Below are 26836 nucleotides of genomic sequence, written 5' to 3' on the forward strand. Positions count from 1 at the left end.
AAGCGTTCACCAATCTAGTCTCATAAAAATGATTATATAGGAATAATATTGCCCTAATTAATAAGACGGTTATTTTCTAGTTTAAATTAATCCTGAATGATAGAAACCTGTATAAACTAGTGGACCATGCTTCGAATAATTTTAAAAATGTGCTTCGATGTGCACTTTTCAATGTTATCTCCCAGCCATGTTTGTTCGCCAATATAATCAAGTGAAGATGATTATAGGAATGACACGTTTATATCACAACGAGACAATTATCTTTCAATTAAAATTAATCTTAATTTCACGAACCAGTGAACCATTACATTGATTATAATAATTCAGAAATTCAATTTAAGCTTCAATGTTATCGGAGCAATATGCGGAAAATTGTCGTAATCCAATATCACGGTGTTATTACGAATTGTTTTGAGCTAGGTATCTCAGCACAAAAAAATCTCGAAACGCGTTATTTTTTTTTAAATGCATCGACGTTTCTTCGCGAAATCGGCGGAACCGGCGGCGGCGGCTATTCGCACACACGTTTGCTATTCGAGTTCCGACGCGTTTCCCTACCACCGACTCTCGATGGGCACTCGGTGGGTACCTGGTGGGCACCTGGTGGTCTCTCCTAGCGGCGGCACTACATCGCACTATCTCCTCGCTCGCTATTCGACAGATCGTGGACCGCGCGCGTACAACCAAACGTCACGTCGGGTTTTGTCTTTATTCTCGATTTCTCGCCTTCCTCTCCTCTCTTCATCTATTTCTCATCTTTTTCTTCGTTCTCTCTCTCTCTCTCTCTCTCTCTCTCTCTCTTTCTTTCTATCCTCCCCATTCTCTCCCTCGGTCAGATAATCCGCTATTCTCTCTTTCTCTGTCTCCTCTTCTTCTTCTTCCTCTTCTCTCTCTCTTGTCTATATTGACGAGTAGCGAATTAAAAAGGGGACTTGCGACCGCCCGCCAGGATTTATTCGCGAAGACCCAACGAGTGATCTTCGCGCGCCGAGTGCAATTGCGATCTATACTGTGATTGATGCTGGCCACCGCAGATACGCCTCATTTTCATCAATGAGAAAGAAAAAATAACTGCCACGAATCTTGTGACTGTCTACGGAAAGTGAACTTAACGAATCATTATGATTACCGCGAATTTTCGACTGTTTATCACCTTCGGATAAATCGCCAAATGCTCTGATCAATCGATCTTGGACTTTTTGACATCCTCCGATCTGGCAAAGTCGCCGTGTCGAGAAAGACGGAGGGAGTTACGAAATCCTACGTCGATTTCGATATTCGGCGGATTTCAGTTATCCTTAGTTGAACGTCAGGCTTTTGGAAAGATCGACAGAACATATAACGGAATTTTGCATGGAGGTCAAGACGAATAAGTCAAATCTGATAGCAAAATAGAGAAATCTGTCTGGCTATTTCTTTCGCCGTTCTTCCTACTCCCCTTCTCGGAGAGCCCCGTGAGTTACATAAAGAAGGATTTTACTGGTCAGTTAATGAACCCGGTTGTGCGTGCACTCGAGGAACATCCAACAACGACGACGACATCGAGGACGAAAACAGCGAGAACGACGATCGGGCTGGTATTATGTAAGTAAATATGAATAATTTGTCATCTGAAAGCGACGAAGAATGTGGCCCAAGAACACGGTCGGGTAATGCCGTATTGCACGCATTGGAAAATCCACAGCGAGATCGAAGTGACCTAGGAAATAAGTGCAACAAAGGAAATAAAAGGTTAATATATTGCGTTTGCAACAAAGGAGAAGTTGAAATCGATCTTTTGGATGTGCTACTGAAAGGATTGGAAAATAAAACTGCTAATAATTTTTTCAAATTACTGGGAAAAAAATAAAAGAGGGAAACAGAAGTTAGAAATTAATAAATCTTCATTTTTTAACTAATTTTGTTAAATAATATCTTAAAAACTCTAAAGATTGCGATAAAGCAGTAATTATCGCGTAATGAGTTTATTTGCTGAGAGTATCTTCTTTCGCGGGGTTATCTCCTTTCCGATGAGTGTTATCCGTCTGTGCCAATCTGAGTAATTATATATCTACATTTATATACAATTATATATTGCAATATCGGTTAACTTATATTGATTTGTATCTTGCGTTTTAACGAATTTCACAAAACCTCACAATTAATGAGGCTTTTTTTTGAGCATTTATTGAAATTGCAAAATTTATCAATTTTATCAGTCTTAAAGAGGAATTAATTTAATTCAATAGATATTAAGAAACGTGTGTATCAATAAAAAAAATTTAAGATAAAAATCTAGCATCCGTAAAAAAGTTTTGAAAGTAAAATCTCTCTCTCTCTTTCTCTGTAGAGAAAGTAAGATGATAAAGAATTTATTTAAAAAACACATAAGAAAATAAAGTTTTATATACGCACAAAGTCATTATGCATTTATTGCCTTCTTTAAACAAGGTTATCTAATCCTCGGATTATAATTGGAGATACGTAAAATATGTGTAATTTTATGTAACGCAATAAAATCTCAATGATGTGACCTGGATACATATAACTCGACATACTTACGCCCGCAGCGGACAAATTAGCCATAACAATTACGCATAATGTATCGAGAAATCTTCCTCGCGATGTATGATTTATCGTCCGTTAAGAAGATTAATTATTAACATGATATTTAAATTAAGCGTATTACTTAAACGTTAACAGCTCCTGCGGCTTAGACACTGACCGATTTCTCGTGTACCACTTATAGAAGCGTCGCGGAAACAAGTCCTTGGAGAATAGAAACTTCGTCGACAGTTTTCAGGTTATTGATAGTTTTCAGGTTATCGGGTTATCAGTGTTTCATCTACATCAATATATATCACGTCATTTAGACAGAAGAAGATCTTTTAGGAATTTTCTTTAAAATCTAAATTCTAAAATATATGATCTTTCGATTTATTTCTTACCTACAGCATCGAGCTCTTCTAGAGAATATATTATGCTCGTTCATGGATATAATTTGTAAATTTGCAAGTCGTTACTTTTTATTAGTTAAAAACTTGATATTAACTGAGGAATTCCGAATATATGCAAGATTTTTTGCGAGAATAAATTGTATCTCTTTTTAAGTACAATCTAATCTACGCACCCGAATCATTGATGGTGCATATTTTAACGTGGAGAATGGAATTTTTTACCTTTACCATTTATTAATTAAAGTTGTTGTGTAATGATTCTTTTAACGATATATCAATATTTATGCAAGACAGTTTTTCACTAAACTATCTTTTTAATGATATTTCTGTCGCCTGCATGCGCGCCTTAATATATTAAAGATATTCTCATTTCATTTTCTTGTTAGAATTTGCATTTATTTGCAGTTTAATGATATCATACTATCATAAGAAAACATATTATCGAGGAGATACTGCCAAAATTATGAGTATAGATAAAATTTTTATCATGTATTGTTGCTGTTGAGTCTCTCTCCCTCAGAAATGTTAAGAAACATGGTATATTGATTGAGTTGTGAAAATTTAGTATCAAAAGTTTCGAGAATTATAATTATTCACCAAAAATTGACTGTAAATTCCTAAACGTCCTCCGCTGATCAGAGAAAACTTTTTTTTTAATCTAGCACGGTATTTCCAATTCATATCACGATCGCGCGCGAGTAATTCGGACGCGCGTATTATTTTTGAATTTGAATTTGTTAGACATTTTGAAACATTCGAGTCCGTTGAATCCGATATCGCTATATTTTGCGGTAACGCAAAAACGGTTAAAGTACTCTTCTTCGTCGGACTGTTCGGCAATGCGGAACGAGTAATCGTTATTTTCCTCTTTACCTTGCATTGCTCATACGTGTCGTTTCGCTATGTCATTATCTGCGCGGCGAACGAGCGTAACTTAGGAATCCGGTGAATCTCCCGGCAAGTTATTCGGCCGCGAATCTTGTTTGTTGATATAATTGTTATCATATAGTCGAGCAATTCATTGATTAACACGTTTAAAATAGCAAAAGTCCATCCGATAAAAGGGTATCTGCAGTTTCAGTGACTTGCTGCATTCGCAATTCGACACGCGACGTTTCGGCCGACGCGGCGCGAGCAGGGATTACTGACATTTAATTATCGCAGGTGTTTTTCACGCCGTAATACAAGAATTGGAAAGTCCCTCTTCGCAGTGGCCGTCACTCTTTTCAAGAATATTGCTTAAGATAATACAGTCGGTATGGATCATTTCGAAATTCGAAGAAACCTCGAGAAAGTAATTCAACGTCGGCAAGGCAAAGCTTACGCGCACACGTGTCGGATTACTGTGTAATTTTTACTCAATTTTTCGCAACAAATCCATTCCCGCCTACGCCAATTTTCATTACGCGTAATATACGGCGTAAATTAAAAAAACGTGTCGGGCGATTATCAATACCTTAATAAGAATATGCGGTAAAAGATGCGTAAAATGGATACGTTAATACATGAAGTGTTTTAATGTTTAAAAATTTTTACGAACAAAGAAATATATTTTCTGAGAAAACGAGACGCTATGTTCTTTTAACTTCTTCGAAGTGACGTCTTTACAAAGTACGTAACGTCAATAGATATATACTCATGCTGGTGTTTTTACCGTGTGATTAGCGTTAAATATGCCGAAAAGAGTAAGTGACATAAGTAAATCTTATCAGCATTGGACAAAGATATGGCTTTGATAGAACTTTTACATGTTCGTTAAAAATTTCGGATAATACGCAACAAAAAGATTGTTGTTGACGAAATATATTAATATATATCTCTAAAGCAAATAAGTATATTTAAAACAGTTATATATTTCAAACAAACATTAGCACATTAAAAATTTAATAAAAACACCAATTTATGGAATCTCTGTTTATTAAACTTCTAAAAAGGCATTATGCATTATGCTGAATAGCAATTTGAATAGTAATTCTCATTAAGCTCCTAACTGATACGTTGATAATTGATAAGACAAAGAACATTTGTTCGTTCTTCTAAAGCGGCATTATCGACCGCAATTAATGCTCGGTAATATTATTCATAAAATAATGATCTAATTAAATCGAACCTTAATTATATATAACCAGGAAATACTTCAATTACGATTAAATTACTAAAAGACAAAGGTTTATATTATATTGTCTGAAAAATCGAAGCAATAGATAACGTGAATTAAAATATCACGAATTTAATTTTAACGCATTTTGATTTTATATATTGTAAAGCTATTTCTTTGCAAAGTTTTTTTTAATTACAATTTTTTGCCTAGTATAAAACTAAGATTTTTCTGATATATTTTATCTCATAGTTTTATGGATACAAAATGTAAAGATATTAAAAGGGGCAAGATCTCGCAGGCTAACCGTGTGATATCGAAGCATAATCTTTGCATTATTAATATTTATAAACTTATATTAATGTTTCTATAAATATATACAAATGAGCAATTTATGATGCAAATGACATTTTTTCTTATGAAAGAAGAACACAAAAAACGCAGAGCGATACAAGATATGTAAAAACATATGTAAAAACGATACAAAATATGTAAAAATATATTTTAATTGCTTATTTATGCTATAATTTAGTCCGCGTAGTCTCGTCCAATAATATTCGTAAAAAAATAACATATGTAATAATGTGTGGAAAATATTTAATGTCACGAGGATGTATCGTTAATTAATCTATTGCTCTTCTGAGGTAAGTAATTAATGATAAAGATGAATTATCGCTGTTAACTGCATGCCGCAAATAAATTTTACATAAATTTATGGATTAAGCTGGAAAATCGAGAATAAATCAAAGAAAAATATTAAATATATAGATAAAACTATTTATAAAAGATAAAGTATTATAAGAGTGAAATTTTGTACAATAAGGATGAGAGTTCTTGAAATGCCAAGAGGTCGAAGATATATACGAAGGCAGCGCGTAACGACAAGCGTTGTTACGTAACTGTTTTAAACCGGGCAAGGACGTTTGCTGTAAAGCGCAACAATAATAATTTACGGATGTCAGATTGCGTTTCCTCGATCTTCTGGCGAAAGTCTTACGATATGTCGAACTGCCATCGATTGTTTCGTTACATGCTCGGTCGAGCAAGTTTGGCGTAACAGAGCGGTGATCGTGGCATCTATACGCATCACCCCACGGGTGGTTTCACTTCTTTCGGTAATGCCTCCAGGAGATCGTGAAAGCTTGATCTAGTTTTAACGTCCGCGCGCAATAACAGACGGAAGCGTGTGTCATGCATGTTTCTATAATATCCCTGCCTGCATTCGCGAGTGGAAAGGCAGCTATCAGACTTCCTTCTCGCTATCACACAGTCGGAACGATCATTGTCGTCGTGTTTGAGGTCATTACCATTATTTACTGATAATGAAAAGATTGGAAATAAGTCCGACAAAGAGAAAGGAAAAGAAAGGTGGGAAAGGAGAACGACACACTGCACTACCGGTAGGCACAAAAGGAAGAAGAAATTTTTATCCCGGTTGCGAAAGATCAATGTGGCAGAAGCGGTGTGTAACGGAAGTAAGAAAATTATAATAGTCGCTTAGTCGCAGATATATTGAGTGCACGTTCGATACGTATAGAAAATCTGCGTGAAAACGAACCTTTCGTAATAACACGTCCCCGAGCGAGAACCGTTCACATACCGCTATTACACGTTCGATAAATCTAATCTATACGAAGGTTGGAACCTTAACCCGGTGGAAAGCTTACGGAAGATTGGGAGTTCGCACGCCATGGGCGTTCCCCAAACGTTCAATGAACCTTTTGCTAACACTAGAAATTCCGCTCGTTTCACTTTCTAGAAATAGATGCTAAACATTCTCCTGTGTAACACTTAATGAGATACTATCTTGTTCCTTGCTCCTTGATCGAAAGTCACATCGATGGTAGAGTTCAATGTTGAATATCAGGTAGGATTGATAACGAGATCGACAATTAACACTAGCACATACGCCGGCACGTAATTACGTCCTAGGCGGAAACGTAAGGCTTAATCAGCTACTTACAAACCGCAAAACGCCTGTCGCCGCAGAGTATCGCTGTTTTGCCGTGCAATTGTGTCGGTTACACGTGACAGACGTGACGGTATGTTAAGCAGTAATGAAAAAAAGAAGCGCATCGTGTTTGAATTTAACGGAACGAATCCCGCCTCTTTCTTGTATGATTCGTGTAAAATTGTTGGAGCGCGTCTCTTTCTGCTCAGTATATTTATTTATAACAGCGAGTTCTTCAAATGAAAGTTACATTGTCCTATATTTTCCATGTTCATCTTTACTCGCGACACAATGCCGATTGTAGTAGAAATAAAAATTACGGTATAATATAGGAGGTAAAGCAACATAGATACAATCGAAACTTACCGGACCATTACTGGCAATGTTTTCGCTGAACTGCGAAAGCGGCAATACCAGCTGAATAATGCGCAGGTTTTTGTAAGAGCGCATTAAGCAATAAGAGACAGTGGCGCGAAAATCCCGTTCTCGATCGCCCTTGTAGACACCGAGACAGAAAGTCCCCGCGGTTAAGTTGCGCTCGCGCGTATATCATTTTCCGCGCGTAAGGTGCGCGCGCGTATATACGATCCTAAAGAGAAAGAGAGAAAGAACGGCAGATTTATGCGAACGCCGCCGCCGAAACGCTCCAGCGCAATTCGCGTCTACAGCAGACGTGACCATTAACCACCTTTGGAGGCCTTGAAGCACTTTAACGCAACTCTCCCTTAATTTATCGAGTTTAGCAAACGACGTTGTAATTTAGGCGTCTTTGTAACGTTCGCTCGTTTTATATCAAAAATGTCATCTGATAACATCATTATAACATATGGCTCATTTTGTGAAAGATAACTGCGAGAAAGAAATAAACTGTTTCAATGTCATGTTAATAAAGAAATATTTGCTAATGTCAACATCTGCTGTCTCGCGCGGTGCATTTTGAGAAATCACTGCCCATTCTTGGAAGCTTCTTTAGTTCTTCTTATTTACGATGACGGTTACACCTGCGTCATCATATTTACTGTAAGAATCACTTGTCGAAGAAATTTAAGACGTATGCGCTAATGAATTTTTACGTATACGTCTGTCGTTTCGACAGTTTTAAACGAATGCCTTTGTTTCTCTGAGAATTCTCTCTTCACGTCTTACTTTTACATTTTCGTAGTCAAAATAATCTATATAAATAAAAATTAGAAGCCTGTAGTATAAGGAAGAACATTCAATCAAATTTTTCTTAAGCAAATATTAAATTCGTTTTTTTTCCTGAGAAAAAAAAACAAATTTAATATTAGCTTAAGAATCTGTACAGAGAAAGTAGTGCGCGAAATCAGGTTGTCGATTTTTAAAGCTAATGACGTTTTAATTATACCCCCAAGGAACATAACTTTATTTCACAATATAGTCACGCCTGTGATTTTTTTCAACATTCTAACTTGCAAAGTTGATAGAAAAAACGTTAATATTAATTTTATTTAAAATATCGAAATTATAAAATAAATGAATTAAAAAATTATCTGTCTTTTTTTCGTCCAATAGAGAGAAAAAAAGAATGAATAGGCGATATAGCCGGATTTTCAGATATTATTCTAGCTTTCTCTTTTAAAATAATCGTTATACTAGCTCGTTTCCCTGCTTGAAAAAAAAAATATAGCAAACATAAATGATAAAACAAGCGAAAACCAATAAAAAAAGTATAAAATATTGAAATCTAAAAGTGTAATATAAATATTTTTAGATATTAAATTATCGATGAGCATCGTGATGTACTGAATGTACTTTCGTTTCCGTTTATTCTTACGAAAAATTCTTAAACTTTTTGTTTAAGAATTTAGATTAAGACAAACTTTTTGTATTTGCAACATATGCTGTTAAAAGATAAATTTATATTCAACGTTTCTTTCCAGCGTTTTTTTTTTATATCTATTCTCGCTGGTTTGTCTGAAATCGTACAAAAACGAACACGGTGGAATATTTTACATTTATGTTCTCATTAACGATTCGCCTATTTAAATTACATATTAATGATCCTAGGTCACATCAATTTGCAAAAAGATATTTTTTTCGATGCAACCGTGCAACAAATCTGGTTTTGACGAAACATCAGACGAATCCTTGGAGCGATTAATAATTTAATTATTGACTTGAATCTTTTAAAAAAGTTAAGTTATGCAACATATTAATGAGCAAAATAACGAAAAGAAGTTATTCTATACGACGTATATAATGCATATTTCTAGATATTCCCGAGATATTACGTATTTGCAAAAATATGTATTTAAATATTACGATTAACTTGTTATTGCAAAAATTTTTTTGCAATATTGACGTAGTTCTTTTAATCTGTTCTGATTACTATTACTGCGGCAATCGGTCGATTATGGATGTGTGTTTTCTAAATAAAACAATCATAATGAATAAAACGATGGCATTTACGACAATTGCGTGCGTCAGCAATATAATTGTTTAATTGACGGTTTCAGCAGATATGATTCGATGTAACGTGGCATTTATGTGTCGCAGAATAATTAACCGTTATAATCTTAAACTGAAGTATATCGTTTACTGTCCGATATTGTCGTTTTAAGAAATAAATTGTTTTCTATCTATAGTGTCTCATAGTGTTTCAATAAATTTATCAATAATATTCACGCAGCCTATGCGGTGAATTTAAGAACTACTTTTGTTAAATTTTATTATATAGATTTTATGTAACTTTTTAATTAAATTTCAAATTCTATATATCTATCCAAAATTAATCTCTCGCAAAAAATTCGTTATTTATTTCTTTTCTTATAGGACATATTAAGAGATATATTAGAGAATATATGAAAGATCTTACATAAATGGATTAAATAATGGCTCTTTTGTAGAAAGCTTTAATAAAATTTAATGATTTGGCAAATGTAGATGTATTATGATACAATAATTATGTACGATTGTTTCATATATTTCCAATTTAAATAGTATTTCCTAAGTACAACATTTACAACTGTATCGTAATATCGTCAGAGAATTATCATGTATGTAGATTATTAATATTAGCTTGGAGCGGAAAGGATAATTTTTTAGGATAGTTAATGTAGTTCAAATGCGAATAGTTAAACAGTTGCGTTCAGATTGATTGTAGGTATATCAAATGTACAGACGGCGTTATTAATGCCTTCTCATATGTAATTATATATTTATGGATTTATCGCGTAATAATTATTTAAATTGAAATAATTAATATGTCCTTGTATTTCTTTTCTCTCCTTATATCTTAGAACGATCCTTCATAGTTTAACCTTCCTTCCGCATACTCCTTAGTTGCCAAACTGACTGCTCCCGAGAAACCGAAAGATAACAATTTCTTCAAGAACCAACAATGATATGCACAAATAGTTAGACGCGATGTGCCCACCTATTATTTGATTCGGACGCGACTATTTTCAGTTATGAAGGCATTAATAACGCCGTCTGTACATTAAATATACGTTTTAAATTGTTATGAAAATAATCATTCTGCTCCTTTCTCTTCTGTAGGATTCCATTTATTTGTATGTATTTCCGCGGTGTTTGTCTCATTCTACAATCTTTGTTATTGTCGGTCGACTTTTTTGCAATATACATATAGAATGCAAGCAGAATAAATTCTTTTTTTTGTCAATTAATATTCATTTACACAATATTTACCTCATATTGACACCATTGTATCTCATTGTCGTGTAATGAATGCTTGAAATTATAGTTTGCACGTTGACATTGATCAAATTTATAAAATTTATCGGAAAATATATGTTAAAAAATAATATTTTTAAAACATAAAATATAAGATATAATATAATAAATATAAAATATAAAATAGTATGCTGGATAGAATATAAAACACAACACACATTTAGGACAAAGTTTAAAATATATAAATAATGGTTTTACACATAGTTCAAAGAAATAATTCCAATCTTGTCGCATAACTATATGGAGTATTGATCTTTACGTCACTATTCGCAAAAAAGGCTATATATAGTTAAAAGTTATAATAATAATATTGTTTGAGCAAAAATATTAATTTTCCTGTAGCTTTGACCGAGTAACTATAATATTGACACGCATGCGTTGCGCCGAAAATAATTTTTGCATAAATATGCATATTTCACATTTGCGTAATGCGTGTCCGACGAGTCATCGAAAGACGCAACGCTGACTTGCTCCTCGTCGTACTTTTCCTTCGCGATCGGTCCGACCAGTCTTCTTTTTCGCCTTTTCCTTTCCCTTTTTAATTTCGATTTCGTTTTGCATTTCAGGCAAAACCCAAGAATGAGTGTCCAACGGCGGGACTGCGAGGAGTGAAAGTGAAGCTGGGGGAACGTGCGTCTCTTACCTGGACCAGGTGTGAAAGTGCAGTGCGTAATACGAACGTAAGGAACACGTGGTGTGGTGGTACCTGTCGAAACCGCTATCGACACGACGACGACGACGGCGGCGGAGGACAGGAGGACGAGGCAGTAGCCTGATGATAACGACGACGATAATGATGACGCAGATGCGCGCTCACCGCGAGAACAATGCCCAGTGCAGTGACGGTAGATGATAATGATTATGATGATGATGATGATAACGATGCTGATGATGATCTCCTGCATACGCAACACTCATTCTGGGTCAACGTGCTTACAGCCGCCAATTAAAACATATAGTTGGTTAGTCGGTGTCTAGCGGATTATCTAATAATCTTCTTTTATTCAACTTTCATTCGGCTGATGATCGGACGGTCTCGTCCATCAGTTCGTCGGTAATTGACCGTTCGAAGACTATCGAGCACTCCAGTGCGAATAAAAGTGCGATCGAAACAAAGAACTTGCTCGACAAACATTATTTATAAGAAACGTATAGTTCACGGCTAAAGTAATGTGATTGATTCGGATCAGTTGGTGTCTTATTAGCGTTACAATTGAGTGAAATCGATTGTTTTATCGACCAACGAAAGGAGATTATTTTCCTTTACAACGTGAGTCAAATCGTACAACGAAGATGAAGTTCATTGCATCTCTGTTCGGGACGAGGTCCCCGAAGGCGATCGGCAGGCAGTACATGAAAGTCGGCAGAAACGCCCTTTTCGGTGTGAGAAATGACGACAGTGACAATATTTGTACCGAAAAGGTGCCGAAGCCGCTGTCCCTGCTAATCTCCAGGAAGGGAAAGCTTAGGCATGGTGAGTAACTTTTATTCAACAAAAAAAAAACTGCTGTAATAAGTTTTACATTTAAAGCGGAACCTTGTTGCGCTCGAGAATTTCTACATCTTTTCTATTTCTATCTTTATATAATGCTCATTTAATGCATCTGAAGTATTAATTATTTGAACTTAATCTTGAAACGTAAATGTTGAGCAACGACAAGGTTTATTCTTGCGTAATCCGATTAATCCGTTCTAAACCGCGATTCTTGGCTGCAATTTTCTACCGCGTCTAATGATAATACGTTATTAGATGCTTGCGGACTCGTGCTGGCAACCAGACCGGAACAATATTACAGCATGAGTAGTAAATTGCCATTGTTCACTCGACACTTTCCTTAATTAGTTATTATCTGAAAAGGTAGTCGATTTAGCGTTAATTGATCTTTATGAGGTATTCTGCTAATAATGTTATCGCTTGAATGCGCAAGTCACGTTGATCGTCAGAGGAATACGGTGTAGATATGTGACAAACAGTTTCTTCACGGTGAGAATCATTGAAGTATATACCGGGTGCTTTGAAGATATTTGAATTTATTTAAATTCATTTGTTACTTCTCATTTTCATAAAGTACAATATATTAAAATTATATACCGCTAACAGTTGATTTACTATAACAACAAATAATTTATTCACAAATTTTTGTTGAAAATCGATTGTGCAGCTATTTTCTTGTCCACTGATATTTTGAATATAAGTTAAATCTAAGTTACTTTTAATATTATACATGTATATAAAATGAGAACACAAATTGTTATAAAAATTATATGTTAATTGCATTTAACTATAAACTTTCTAATAATAGAATTTTTAAAAAGTTAAAAAAAACATTAATTTATATAATTTCTTGTTTTTATTTAATTTTTTGATATTGAATATTTTAGCACGAAAGACAATAAGTTTTAATGTCAAGTTATTAATGCGCGCTTCCATGTTGAAACAATATGTTTTCTTCCTTCTGATGAAAAGCAATGCGATCACCTTATATCAACGATTTATCGTTCACGAATAACAGGTATCAAAGTGAGAGTCGCCGCGTATCAAACCGCAACTCTCACCATTTAAAGAGCATGCATAATTAAAGTTGCGTACAAGGTCGACCAGCCAATTCTCGTTACATAGTCGAAATATTCTTGTTATCTTGACAAACTAAACCAGAGAGAGAGTTAGTTTGCTGATCGTTAGATTCGCGGTGATTCGTGCTGTATAGCGCGCAGGCGATTAGGGTCGCGATAGCTCTTGCCATGTTCCACGTTCAATCCTTGTGAAGCCGCGCCAATAAAAAGTGTCTGATTAAGTGCCTCGTTTTTTTGCACGTAATCTCATTAAACTTTTTATTATTATCACGTCATATTCTAGATATTGATTAATCTGTTTCTGACGTTCGAACGTTTACGATGAATCTTATAACGATGTTTATTTCAGAGTCTATGTTTTTTCTTTCAACTCAAAAAAGTTGTTAGAATGTCTTTGTTAACATGTCTTTAATTATAAAATGAGTAACGCAATATAAAAGATTTTGTAAATTATATATATTTTTTTTAACAAATGCGCCTTAAATTTTCTAAAAAATTGATAGTTCGGAGAAAGTTTGAAACATCTCTTATCATATTAGATCTTATTCTGACTTACGATTGCTCAACATTGTAGGCTATATGCAATCACTGGAAATTTCAAAATAGTACTGAAAGGGTACGCAATGTCTTTCAATTATTGCTGCTTATTTCAATGAAAATATTTAGATCCTGTAATTCACTTTTACTTTTTCTTCATAAAAATTTAATTAGACAATTTCTCCTCTTGTAGATTGATAAAAAGAGATGTGTAGATAATATATGTGACAACATTTCTTGGAACTTTGAATATATTTAACACATTTTAATTTAACTATATTACTTTTATTTTCGTAAAACATGAAGTGTGATGATATATATCTCTATTACTATAGATAATGAATACCTTTCACATTTTTTCAGAAATCTTAATGCCAAATAATATCAAATAACAGCAAGATTGAACTCCTAGAAGCATGATTCTAATCATTGCAATTTACAATTTTAACTTCGTAGTTTGTCAAGGCGTGTCCATAGTATTGCTAATTAAATTTCAGTATTTCGTCAAGAATAGTAATTACACGATTATAAATTAATAAAACACCGTTATTAGATCGACTAAACGTTGGACATCAGAATACATGTTCGTTATTCCGCATACATCCTGCGTGTATCTTATGAATATAAATGTTAAACTTTTAAAAATAACTTTAAATATTTTAATGCTTTAAACACCAGAAAATGATGCCCTGGGTAATGGGTACACGGGTATTTTAAGGCAACAAATCAACATCAATATTTGCCCTTTAACAAACATGAGTTCTGTAACGATAATATCCATACTGAATTTATGTGAGTCAAAAGATTAATAATACAGTATAATTAATAACAAATCAATTAAGATCTATTAAAAATTGCCTTTAACTGATGACGAAAGTTGTAATGACCAAGATATTGACAATCTTTTGTCATATAAAATCTTTGGTAAAATTCTTATTAATTCTTTCTTTTACGAAAAAAATCAATGTACATTATCGTCAAATAATTCTATAAGAAAGCTGATAGCAGTGAAATATCCTGTATATACTTGTGCACTAAGTTAAATACCATGTACAACATAACAGAGGCCGAAGTGCAGTGGGTCAGTGGAACGAGGAACGAGTGATAGAGGACAGGTTGCACAGCACAGTTATATACGCATCACTTCGATTAGCTTTACTGTCGCCCATTAGTTTATCTTAACATGCTTTTGTAAAAACTTGTTATTTTAAGAAATCATAGAAACGGAATTTTCTATGTATATTGTAATTTAGGAAATTTCTTAAGAAAGTGTATATAACACTATATAATAATAATTTATACACACACACACACACACATATATATATATATATATATATATATATATATATATATATATATATATATAATAGCACATATAAAGCACACATATACATATTACATTATTAACATGCAGGAATATCTGTTACTAAAAGTCCTCTTTCAATTTTATTTAAAATATGGGAGAAAAATAAAGGATAAGCATAAAACGCAGCGTTATCCAGCATTAAACTCTCCAGCAATATTCTATCCGGCGTTGAAATTTCTAAAGCTAACAAGTAGAAAAGGCTTTCTTACAATCAAGATCTCTGTACATTTTTGTGTACAATTTTAATTGCTTATCTTTGGACATATTTTGAATGTATTTTGAACTTTGTAAATATAATTTTAAAGTTGTTAAAACATTTTTTAAAAATCTTGAAGTGAAAGGAGAGGAAGAAAATTGCGTTCTATGCTCTTTCCATGCTGTTCCTTTTATAACGCCTCTTCCGAACGTTCTCATCCTGTGTCTGGTACATCCTTCATTCCGCGATCCCGTTAGGTTCCGCAAGAGAGACGAGTTTCTTGCTCGTCTTATTTTCGCTGTGCGTAGCATGAACGAACATGTGTAGCATAATTTTCACTCGCGCTTTGCATCACGAGATATGCACGCTCTTACGTAACTCAAAATTTATTACTATTTCCAAAATCTTATTTTGATTTTTTTTTTAAATAGGCGATTTTCTCTGCCACCAGGATAGATTATTTATTCTCGTTTAAAATCTTATTTGGTCGGAGTTAATAATGAGGTCGCGTGATATCTACTAAACCTGAATAAAGCCAGTCTGAATTAACCTACCCAGGTCTCTATTCGGATATTGTAAATTATGCAATCATTTCGCTCAAGCGATAGTTAGATTAATCGAGGAAAAAATAAGTAAAAAAAGAAATAGAAAGAGAAGAATAACCGGTTGCGTGCCATTAATGGTTTTTTAATAGATCAAATGGGCAATATCGGCTGCGAAATCTTTGTACAGCTATCCATTTGCTCATTATACCGTGTGATCAAAGAGGCATAAATATAATACTCATCGCCGAAACGCCGCGCGGGGTAAAGTGCCGGGATTGCACGGGCCTTTCGAGCGTACTGTACTATACGAAGACGAAAGGTGAATAAGTTTCTGATTGAAGAACTATGATAAATCGTTCAATGCACCGTCGTGAGCACTTCGCAAATCATTTATCTATTATCGTCATGCACCGTAACGGGGCGCATTGACATTACTATGCCACATTCATAGATCCGCGTGGCCGTTGCGGCTATCAACTTTCTAATACTCTCGTCCTGCAATGCGCGCCGGGGCCATGTCATTAAATGGAGCTATGATATACAGATTGGTGATTGCAGGCAAGGCAGCGCATATCCCATTACCGCATCGCGTGCTTGCCCGCGTTGCGTCGCGTGAAGAAACCGCGTGGTGTCATCCGTCTCTTCATTTCTTTTTATAGGTCACACGAATATGTAGCACTTGACATCATATTCCGTTCAATTCATTCTATCTGCTTCCGCTTCGACGAAAGTCGGAATAACCGGTGCCGTTTCGTATGATAAACAGCATTCCGCGCACAAGATCTCCGAGATATTTTGTTTTTAATCATTAAAGCTGATTAAAAAAGAATGCATTATGAGCGAGGGAAAATTGATTTCGTGAAGTAAATTCTAGACGAGTAAATCGGTGAACTAGTCACTCAACGCTAGCAATTAATCGCGGTATGAAATAGTACCTCGTAGATAAGAAATAATCGACGGCGAGTTCATTCCTTAAAAAAAGAAAAAAACATTAAGATTATTTTCTGATTATTTCAGAAAAACGTTTGTGTGCATTAGCGATTTGCCCCAGTATATCTATACTTGGTATGAGAAAGTGAAAAAATAATGTGAATATCAAGTTCAAACTTAGATTATGATGGGTCATGGCTCTATTATTATAGAAAATCACGCTATTTTCTCGTATGGCGGAAGTTATTAACACACTTACATCAGCTAAATTACATCAATCTTCGTAACGAAAGTTGGTATAAGCAAGAAGGTCGCAAGTCGAATTAAGCCATTGCATATGTAAGATTATATAAAATGAGAATAATACAGAATGTGTGAACAACAATCTATTCTATGTTAATAATAGAATTATTTGTGTGACGGCCATTCAGATAGAAATAAGATCAAGGATATAAACTTTTAATTATATAGTAACTGGTTTATTCCTTATGCGTCGGAAATGCGTTATTATAAGATTTGAAACAGAAGGCAATTGTAAATTAACATATTTATTTTGCAGTCATTTTATATTCTCTCTCTCTCTATTTTGCGTTTTATGAAAATACTTGAAATTTATGTTCCTCTAAATATTTGTTTGTTGAAACTTTAAAATTTAATAGGTTTAATAGATATTCAAATTTAATTAAAACATGCAATATATAATAGTATTGTATTATGCTGTATTGCATTGTACTGAATAAGCTTTTTTAAATTTAACACAAGAAAGCGAGTAGCAAGTCTCTGAGATTGTGATATCGGATGCTTTCTACACTGTTTTCTACAAGTGAACCACTTAAAGGAGCATGCTTTACCAGTATTTCCTTCCCGTATGACCACGATGATATCGTACGATCACTACTATAGACGTTTCCTATGAAATGAGGTAACCGAGTCATTTAACTACATTCAGCAAAACATCCAGCCATCTACCACTGCCATAGAACTACAGAGTTAGATTAATTTTGTAGCTTTGCAGTCATTAATGTAGTGAGCGCGCATCAACGTTGACCTAAAAACATTAAGAGAATGTCTTTCAATACGTGCCAATTTTTTTGTACATTCCTGTACAGTCTTCTCTTCCTTAGCGAAACGCGGTCCAATAATTATAAAATTTTGTTACTGAACAAAAATCCCATTTTAGCTTTCTAATTCCTTTCACATAATTATGCTTTCTCATATTGATAGGCTTTCCATATGAAATACGATATTTCTGCTCCGTTGATTATACGGCAGTCTCAAGGTCGGCAATTTTGTCAGGGCATTGTACTCACTCGAAAAGTCACGAAGGCTCGGACTGAATCCAACGACGAAAGATCGAAGGTCGCAGAATAAGAGACGTGCCTTTACTCACACGGTCAAGATCGGTTGGTTTTTTTATTTGTCTACTAGTGTCCTAAGCCAAGTCCGACTCATCGATTCTTGTACCTTGTATAATGCAAATGAGTTTCGGCTCGGATTGTATTAATAAATTTTCAAATATAATGTTTAAAAAAATGAAATTAACAATCGACGTATGTACGATTTAAAGAATATAACTAATTGCGAGATTATATACACCGAGATACAAATCTTTCGAGGCTAAATAAATTAAGTTATAAACATATAATTCAAACTCTATAGAATCTGAGATAACTGGGAATTTTTTTTCTATTAATACTCAATTTCATGCTAATTCGCAAGATCTGTTTATCATGAACGACTAGGAAATAATCTCACGTCCTTACTGTGATTTCGCATAACGATATGAGGGAAATTCCCGCGCGAGCAAATAGGCGCGTTCCGTCACTTTTGCTTGACGAAGTTTGACGAAGTTGTGACGACAACGTCGACAACACCCCGACGATCGAAGTGAGCTCCGTGATGCATGTTTGTTTAGCGTTGGTTTTTCATTTCAAGGTTGAACGATCTAAAAGGAAGAGTGCGTCGAAAACTTCTCGAATCATTGCCATAGCGAGACAATCTCTCGATGCAATCTTGTTAGAAGATAGCAAGTCATTGTCGTCTGTTGATGCTAAATATAGTGAATAATCATGCAACTTGAAAGAAGTTCGACATATCTTAAGTTATATAAAATATTTATTAAACATTACGTACAAATTAAAATGTTATTAAATCGATTATTATTTAAAAATAACAAATATTTACAGAAAATAGTAACATTTCAATTTTTGCCGAACATGAAGAAATTGGTGTCAATTGTAGTCAAACAAGGCAAGGACGATTTGATCGGCAAGGTTTTTACGCAAACGAAGTAGGCGTTTATATGGCGCTGGATGGGTGATAGTTGACCGTGACGTTGAATGACTTATATCTTGTGAAAAATGTTGTTTAGGATTAAGAAATCCACATGCTATAAGAAACCAGCCGGAAACTGCAAACAGAGCCAATCGTTTTGCGCAATATCGTGCGATTGCACAAGCTGTCGTTTTTGTATTCAAAAATTCTGCAGAACAATATCCCGTGTCCCGCCGAGTTCATATATGGCAGTCAAAATAACGGATTAACACATTACGCCAACGAGGATATCATACTTACTTAGCATCTTCGTAGTTTACTTTTTAGCACCTATAGATTGTAGATTACTTTGACCTTAAAAGCTTTGGATCTTCCGGCTCATGGTTTCTACTACTGAATTAATAGCAGATTTACGAGATTGTGCGTTCACGCGGTGAGAAAGGAACGCGTGTATATTTTCAGTTACGTGTGTATTTCCATTGCGAAAAGGTTTGCAATTTGTGTGGCTTTACGTTCAATTTGATTGAGACAATTCCTTTCCTCGGAATGCAGTCAGGGTTACAAAACCGCAGTCGCCCGGTGTACGTACATACACCGTATCATCGTGTGTCTCGTACGCGGCCATTGCAAAACGATGGGGCAAATATTATTCATGGAGGCATAACCGGTGCGAACACACATTGCCGGACACGACGCGAAGGGGCTGGTCCGGCTCTGGTCACTTCGACGATTTTGAGATCACTTTCACCCACGGCCAGGGCCGGCTTCAGACTCTGCCGATCGAAAAAGGCGATTTCCTCGCCAGACGGAATAAAATGATTATAAATTGTTCGATTTTAATCTTGATCGGGCCCGTGAGTGGTAGACCAACACGTTTGCTTTTTGTTCGTGCATGACACCTTGTTTTCGTTGAAACAGCAGAAACCAGTTAAGACTATCAGATTGCCGGAATGTGTGTAGGAAACTGAAGAATGAGAACGTCAATGTGTAAGAAAAGAAAAAAGAAATTGCATATAATAGAATAATATAACACAGACACGATCGACGCAATATTTATTCTTAAAACATACCTTATAATCTCGTCCTTTCTGAGATTTTTATGTTGTAAGAAAATTGCTCGATTCTACACTAATAATATGATTGAGCACTCATGTAAGGCATACCTTACATAAAAGACTGGAGAGAAATTCGGATACACTCTAAAATAATATTACCTACAATATGTACATATAATGATTGATGATTAGGTTTAAAGTCCAAGGATATAAATATAATGAAACCGACCCTGCTCGTGGTCCATTACCAGTAGATACTGGCCCACTCTCTCGACACGTAAACGCATACTTCTCAAATCGACACCATGACTGTCCTCGCGTCATCCTTATGACGTGTTATGTACAACGTAATCGTGAGGCAATCAGAATCATGAGATAATAAAGTGAAGAGCTACTCTGAAAATAAGCGGCCATTACGTCATACTTTTTTGGTGCGCAATCATTAACAACAGTGACATCGTAAGGACGACGCCGGCACGTAACGGAAATCCCCGCAATCGATATTCTCATATTTGAGCAATACAGAATTTAGACCTTTAAATCTGGCTATAGAGATTTATAGAGATGTCAAATCTAAGATTCTCTAAAAAACTTGAAGTCTAAAATCTTGAAATTAAGATATATGGCTGTTTGAATGATGTATTACAAAGAATGATGTAATTACGAATGATAATATAATTACGAGATAAAGAAATTTATTATCTTAGAGAGTTAAAAACCAAATAATTGTTACGTAAAAAGGTAGTAATTTCTGGTCTTTACATAATATTAATATTTATTCGCAAAAAATAATTCTTTTAATATTTTACTGCAGAGATAAAAGAAATGGAATAAACAAATATACAAATATTTAATTTCTTTGAAAATTTTTTATTTAGATTAATAAAATTATAATTTGTGTATACACAAAATGTCTTCTATTGACTTTGCCTTACAAAAGTTCCAGTTATACCTCTTGCGTAATAAGCCGCTGTTGGATTTCTTCTGAGCTCCATATGTCCTCAAAGTTTTTATGTGTGCAGTAAATAATATTTCAATAACTATATATTTAATCTAATTTTATTTGCGTTATATTTTAAAGAAAACTCATTTATTTGGATTTGCTGCTTATTTAGATTCTATAAACCTTTTTTTTCTCTCATTCCGTAAGAAATTTAAAAAAGTTTTGTGCATTTTACGTAAACATTGAATAAACACGATATTGTGCCGACATGCACATACTACAAGCTTGTAATTATTTTTACATAGTGTGTAATTCGAAACATGAAATTTCCAGGAGCGTTACAGAAATGAAAAACTTTTGCCTTTGTAATTCTTGCTGAGCATCTAAAATTAATTGACTAATTATTCTAATATTTGTAAAAAAAAAAGAATGAAGAGAAAAAATATCCTGAGGCATGTGTGACTGTAATACTACGATTACAGCGAATCGAGACGTCATGCGACGAATGTTAATGAGGAAGGCGATTATAATTTATAGTAAATCAATTTAAATGGGATTAGTTTCCTTGGCCTGCACGCGACAAAAACCACAAATCGCATACTTGATCCTAGAACTACTGCCACGGTTGCTTCCTCATATCGGCAAAAAGTTCGTTAGCATAAAGTCACTGGCGAATAACAACGGATAAAAACAGGAGCGTTTCTGAGAAGAGAGCGATAGTTTGTGATAAGACGCAAGTAATCAAGTAATTAAAACTCTGATTGCTGTCTCATGATGCTTGTCAAGTTGTTTTTTTTTATTTTATTTCTTTTGTTATTGTTGACGATTAAGTGTCTTCTCGAGACAACGACGCACGTAGAAAATGATATCGCTGGAAGGACTCTCTTCCGGCAATCATCGTCGACAATGTGTATAATCGTTTAACTGAACGCGAGAATATCATAAAAACATTTTAACAAAAACGTCATAATGTACACATGTATTTTATATATTCCATCTTCTCAATACCGAGAGCAAATTAATTCAGAACGAAATACATTTTTTGCTAAGCGTCTTATCTATTTGTTCACTTAAATAAATTTGAAAATTGTGCATCCCCTACACGGACCTTAAAAAGACCTTGCAAATGCATCTAGATATATCACTTGCGTGACCGCGTAGTCGGCACATAACAGATACAGCTGGACCGGATGTCGTAAAGAGCATAATGTCCGATATATTGGCCATTCTAATGATTGGGGAGATTTAAAAAAAGAAGTACACACGATCATTCCGTGATATTCTTGAACGGGATCAAAGCCGAAGGTCGAGATAATCCGGATTGGGGTATCATTAGAGAAAAATGTGAAAGGTACGATTGTACGAATGAGATTGCGTTTCGCGCAGAATACGCGACTCTGTTTTATCACCCAATTGAGCGAAACGAAATATTTGTGTCTGTTTCCCCCTTTTCTTCTCTTCATATTGGGACGAATCGGTCATCTTACGGTTAAAATATTGACTTCTAAAGAGAATCGTAAAGGTCAAGCAGTTAAAACCGTGATAATGTGAAAAATTGCTTTTATATCTCTGGTATTATACTGCTTTATTTTTTATTGCGGCTTTATTTTTCTGTAGCCATTCCTACGTGAGTATGTTTGATATATCCTAGATGATCTTATACACTGCGTAATTGCCATGTCAAGGTTCTGAATATTGAATAATTTATATCTTATTTTTTGATGTCAGATGATTTGTAATCTGGATTTTTTAAATCATATGTATCAATTCATCTTGATATACACCATCTATGATTGAAAGATTCGGAAGAGCGTTTTGGTTTTAGATCATGTGTATTATTATACATGCAATATTGATAAATCTATATTGTATAAAAACAAATGTCGTGACTGACTGACTGACTGACTCATCAATGCTCAGTCCAAACCCCTAAACTTAAAAACATGAAATTCGGGAAGTACATTTCTTCCATGACGTAAGCACTCACTAACGATAAGAAGGGATTTTTAGAAGTTCGACCCCAAGGGGGTGAAAAGAGGTAAAATATGTTTCACGAATTCTTTAATATCTCTTAACATTTCTCAACATCTTTGATGAGATATCGACTTGATTTTTTATTTAAAGTAGTTACATATCATAGCGAAGCATGAGTATCAAGCTAGTTATATCATAAATATTTAATTGTCAATTTCCATTCTGTTTGTCCAAATTTCTTTACTTGCCAATAAATAAATAGATTTTTTACGTTATATATGTACGATAGGACACAAAATCGAGTTTATTTACATTTCAAACTTTATTAATTAATACATTTCAAACGCTATCATACTAAGTGGCGTGTTCATTATAAAATCTGACGGATCCGCCTTTCACAATCGAAGCATTCATTTAATTAACTGAACATGTATCCGGTATCAGTGAATCCATAAATTTGTGGATTATGTGATCTTTGGGTGGGTGTATCCTCATATTTTAGTCTATCTTATATACACTGAGAATAACATCCATTAATTTTTATTCATTCTTTGAGCTGGCTAAACTCATAAACCAGCGAAGAATCCAAAGTCATCAGACTGTAATCGGTCAAAAAAGATTCGGTCGAAAACAATATTTCCACTCAATAGCACCGTAATTAACTATTGATAAACTCCTGCCATGTTAATACGTACTAGATTATGAGAGTTTTATCGATCGAAACAATTACTGCTTGATTAAATTAATGAAGTATAAATTTATATGCAACTTTCATTTATATATGTCATAAATTCCATTTATACATGTCAAGTGTCTATGGATGTATACAATAATGCATAGCGAACATTTTTCAGATTTTTTGCATATCGACTGCGGAGATCCTTTTGTGTGTGTTGTGATAGTTCAAGATGTATTACATATTTTAAATTACCTGTTCAGACTTAGAAAAAAATCATGAGAATAGGGAAAACAATATATTATTTATAAAGGAGTTATTTATTAATATATTCCAGTAAAATATATATATTTTTCATGAATTAAAAATATTGCATGTACTGTCAAATTATTGTGAGATATTTCTTTTTTCACACATTTCTAATATTTATTAGAATCTAATATTAAATATATATATATATATATATATATATATATATTTAATATTACAGCTAATTCTCAATTAGCACTAAAATTTTATGTAGCTTATAGTATATTAAAAATACAAAAAAAATAGTATAAACATTTTTCTTGCAAATAAAAATTTATTTTAAGAGATACCTTTATTTTAAGAAATTAGCTAAGAAGAAAAGGAGCCAAACCGCATTTTCATCAATAACATGTGAATCATAAAAGGTGCGTCGAAGAAAACAATCCTTCGTAGTGCTGTTTTTACAATTCTATACTCTCTCTCTTTTATACGCAAAATGTTGGGACACGAATGATATGATATTCTATCGCGTCATGCATGATAGGCAAGCAAAAGGAATTATTTCCGAGCGCACTTAAGAATTACGGGGAGAGTTCGATGTCAAGTGTGCATGTGAAATGCATGTAGCATGCAATGACTCCATTTCTTTTTTTTTTATTACGGTATAATTGCAAAAATATGCCGGAAAGCCTTGCGCGGTCTTATTGGACGTGTAAATCCGTATCGTTTCATATCTAATGAAAATAAACTTTAATAAGCAAATAAAGCAAAGCGAATATTGCTAGGAAGGAAAGTGCAAGTAGACAATTATACGAATTAAGTGTTATTTTCGAGACATTGATTGTGATTTTCGGAGCAAAATTTTATTTTTATTTATGCAACTTATATTAGTCTTGTTTTGAACAACTATTATTGCTGCTTACTATAATTACTATTATTTATTAGTTATATAATTTCTATAATTTAATCTCATTTCGCCGAATGAATTTTAATGTTGACGACAATTTATCGACTGAAATCTGAACAAAATGTAACGTAATGTTCCGTTTCAGTTTAAGTATTCCCGGCATTTAGCAACGCGCAATTGGAAAGTAACGTATGTAAATTGCTTTATATGCTTATAAGTATCTCTTGATAGAATCCTTACGCGACGATTATTCGATTCAAATTCTGTTGCAATAATTAACGTTATCCATTTTAAGAGAGAATCTGTATTATATACAATACTACTTAAAGAAAGGCCATGGTGTAGGTATAAATGATAGATAAGTAGGCTACGTTGCGGCTACTGGTTTTATGTTTACGAGAATCACACGTTATGCTCTAATAGTATCTAATAGTAGGTATATGCAATCTGCTGTATGCCGCCAAGGAATCCTTATTCGGTAATCCTTGCCTGTAAATCAGAAATTTCAAGTAACATGTAGGAAAAAAAAAGTATTTCAAATAAGATCCGTAATGATGCACGAGCATTTTCATAATACCTTTGCGCCACGCATGGACAGTCAATAGAAATTTCAACGTGGAATCACCACATGCAGTGGGTTAAGGAGATACTTATTAGAGATATCTCGCACATTGTAGTAAGCTTTCGCGCATCGGGCGGCGCGGTATCCGCTTTTTCCGCAAACTGCGAACTTTCTAGCGGCGACGGACAGTTTCTCGCGCAAGCAATGCAGCTGCATCTGTACGGTGCTCGCACTCGCGCGCGAGTCATTGCAAAATCGCGATTGCATTTCGTCGGGAGGTGAATTTTCTTGCGCTCTTACCGGGGGGAGAGGAAGGGGGGGGGAAGACTCGCAAGGCTGGTGGACGGTGGACGCCGGCAACATTCAGAGAAACTTCACGGCGCGGCGTGCGTACGCACGTACTCACGCATATGTGTGTACGCGCTGCTGCACCGCGCGGATGCTGCGGCTCCGAAATCACGATGGCGACGTTACCGCATCCGCGACGTAACACGTGCCGGCTGCTTGCTCGTAACGCATAAGAACGCGGACGTCGATCTGCAGCTGATTAAAATACACCGATGTCTGGTGCATCGTTAGACACACGCTATCCATTATGTACCTTCCAGGCGCGTTTCGGATATCTGTTCTTTATCCCTATCTCGTAAATGTCACGTGGGAACGTGACTGCTTTAAGTTACGCGAATTTTTCGAATGTATGTACAGCGGGTCAATAGGAAATAATATAGTTAAAAGATACCAATTAAATAACAGTTGAAAAGTTAGTTTTAATCGATGTGGAGTTTTAACAAATCATTTTTTTCTTACATCGTGCGCGCTTTTATCCTTCATCTCGGCAGATAATTCGCAGAACACGATGTAGGGGAATTGCTCGAGAGATCTCGAGTTTTAGATAACCACGGGTTATCTTCAGTTTCCGTACCAAAGGAAGCGATCATGTAATTTTCATTAAGATGGTTATGCCCGCGAGATGAATGGTCGGTACCACAGCGGTGAACAGATGATTCGCGCAAATGATACATTCTAGCTGTATCTACTTCTCGAAGATTTTTAAATTTGTTACAAGGAATCGGAATATTAGTTTATTTTGTACTCTTATGATATATATCGCTGACAAAACAAAACTGTGGAATGAAATTCAACGAGGGAAAATCTTTTTATTGTTTGTGCCGGACGCTTCGGATTATTGAAGAAATATATTTACTCTATCGAGAAAATAAGGAGATATAAAGGCGTAACAAAGTTGAACGACTCTCAACTTTCTCAGATTTCTGTAGACTATCAGATATTCGTATTTCGAAAAATCTGATTTTCAGATGTTACGCAGATTTATTTTCTGATTTTTA

The 26836-nt window shown here is 34.7% G+C and overlaps 1 protein-coding gene across 1 annotated transcript in view; it reads left to right on the forward strand.

Annotated features, from left to right (window-relative positions):
- Window positions 1-586: 586 nt before the first annotated feature.
- Dsb (debris buster) overlaps window positions 587-26836 on the forward strand; it is a 36764-nt gene continuing 10514 nt past the window's right edge. The window contains exons 1-2 of the mRNA XM_071771772.1: window positions 587-1584; window positions 11266-12173. Coding sequence (XP_071627873.1) covers window positions 11993-12173 — 181 coding nt within the window. The 5' untranslated portion in view covers window positions 587-1584; window positions 11266-11992. The remainder of the gene's footprint in view (window positions 1585-11265; window positions 12174-26836) is intronic.

The sequence above is a fragment of the Temnothorax longispinosus genome, chromosome 2, assembly GCF_030848805.1.
Source record: "Temnothorax longispinosus isolate EJ_2023e chromosome 2, Tlon_JGU_v1, whole genome shotgun sequence".
In the NCBI taxonomy this organism is placed as follows: domain Eukaryota; kingdom Metazoa; phylum Arthropoda; class Insecta; order Hymenoptera; family Formicidae; genus Temnothorax; species Temnothorax longispinosus.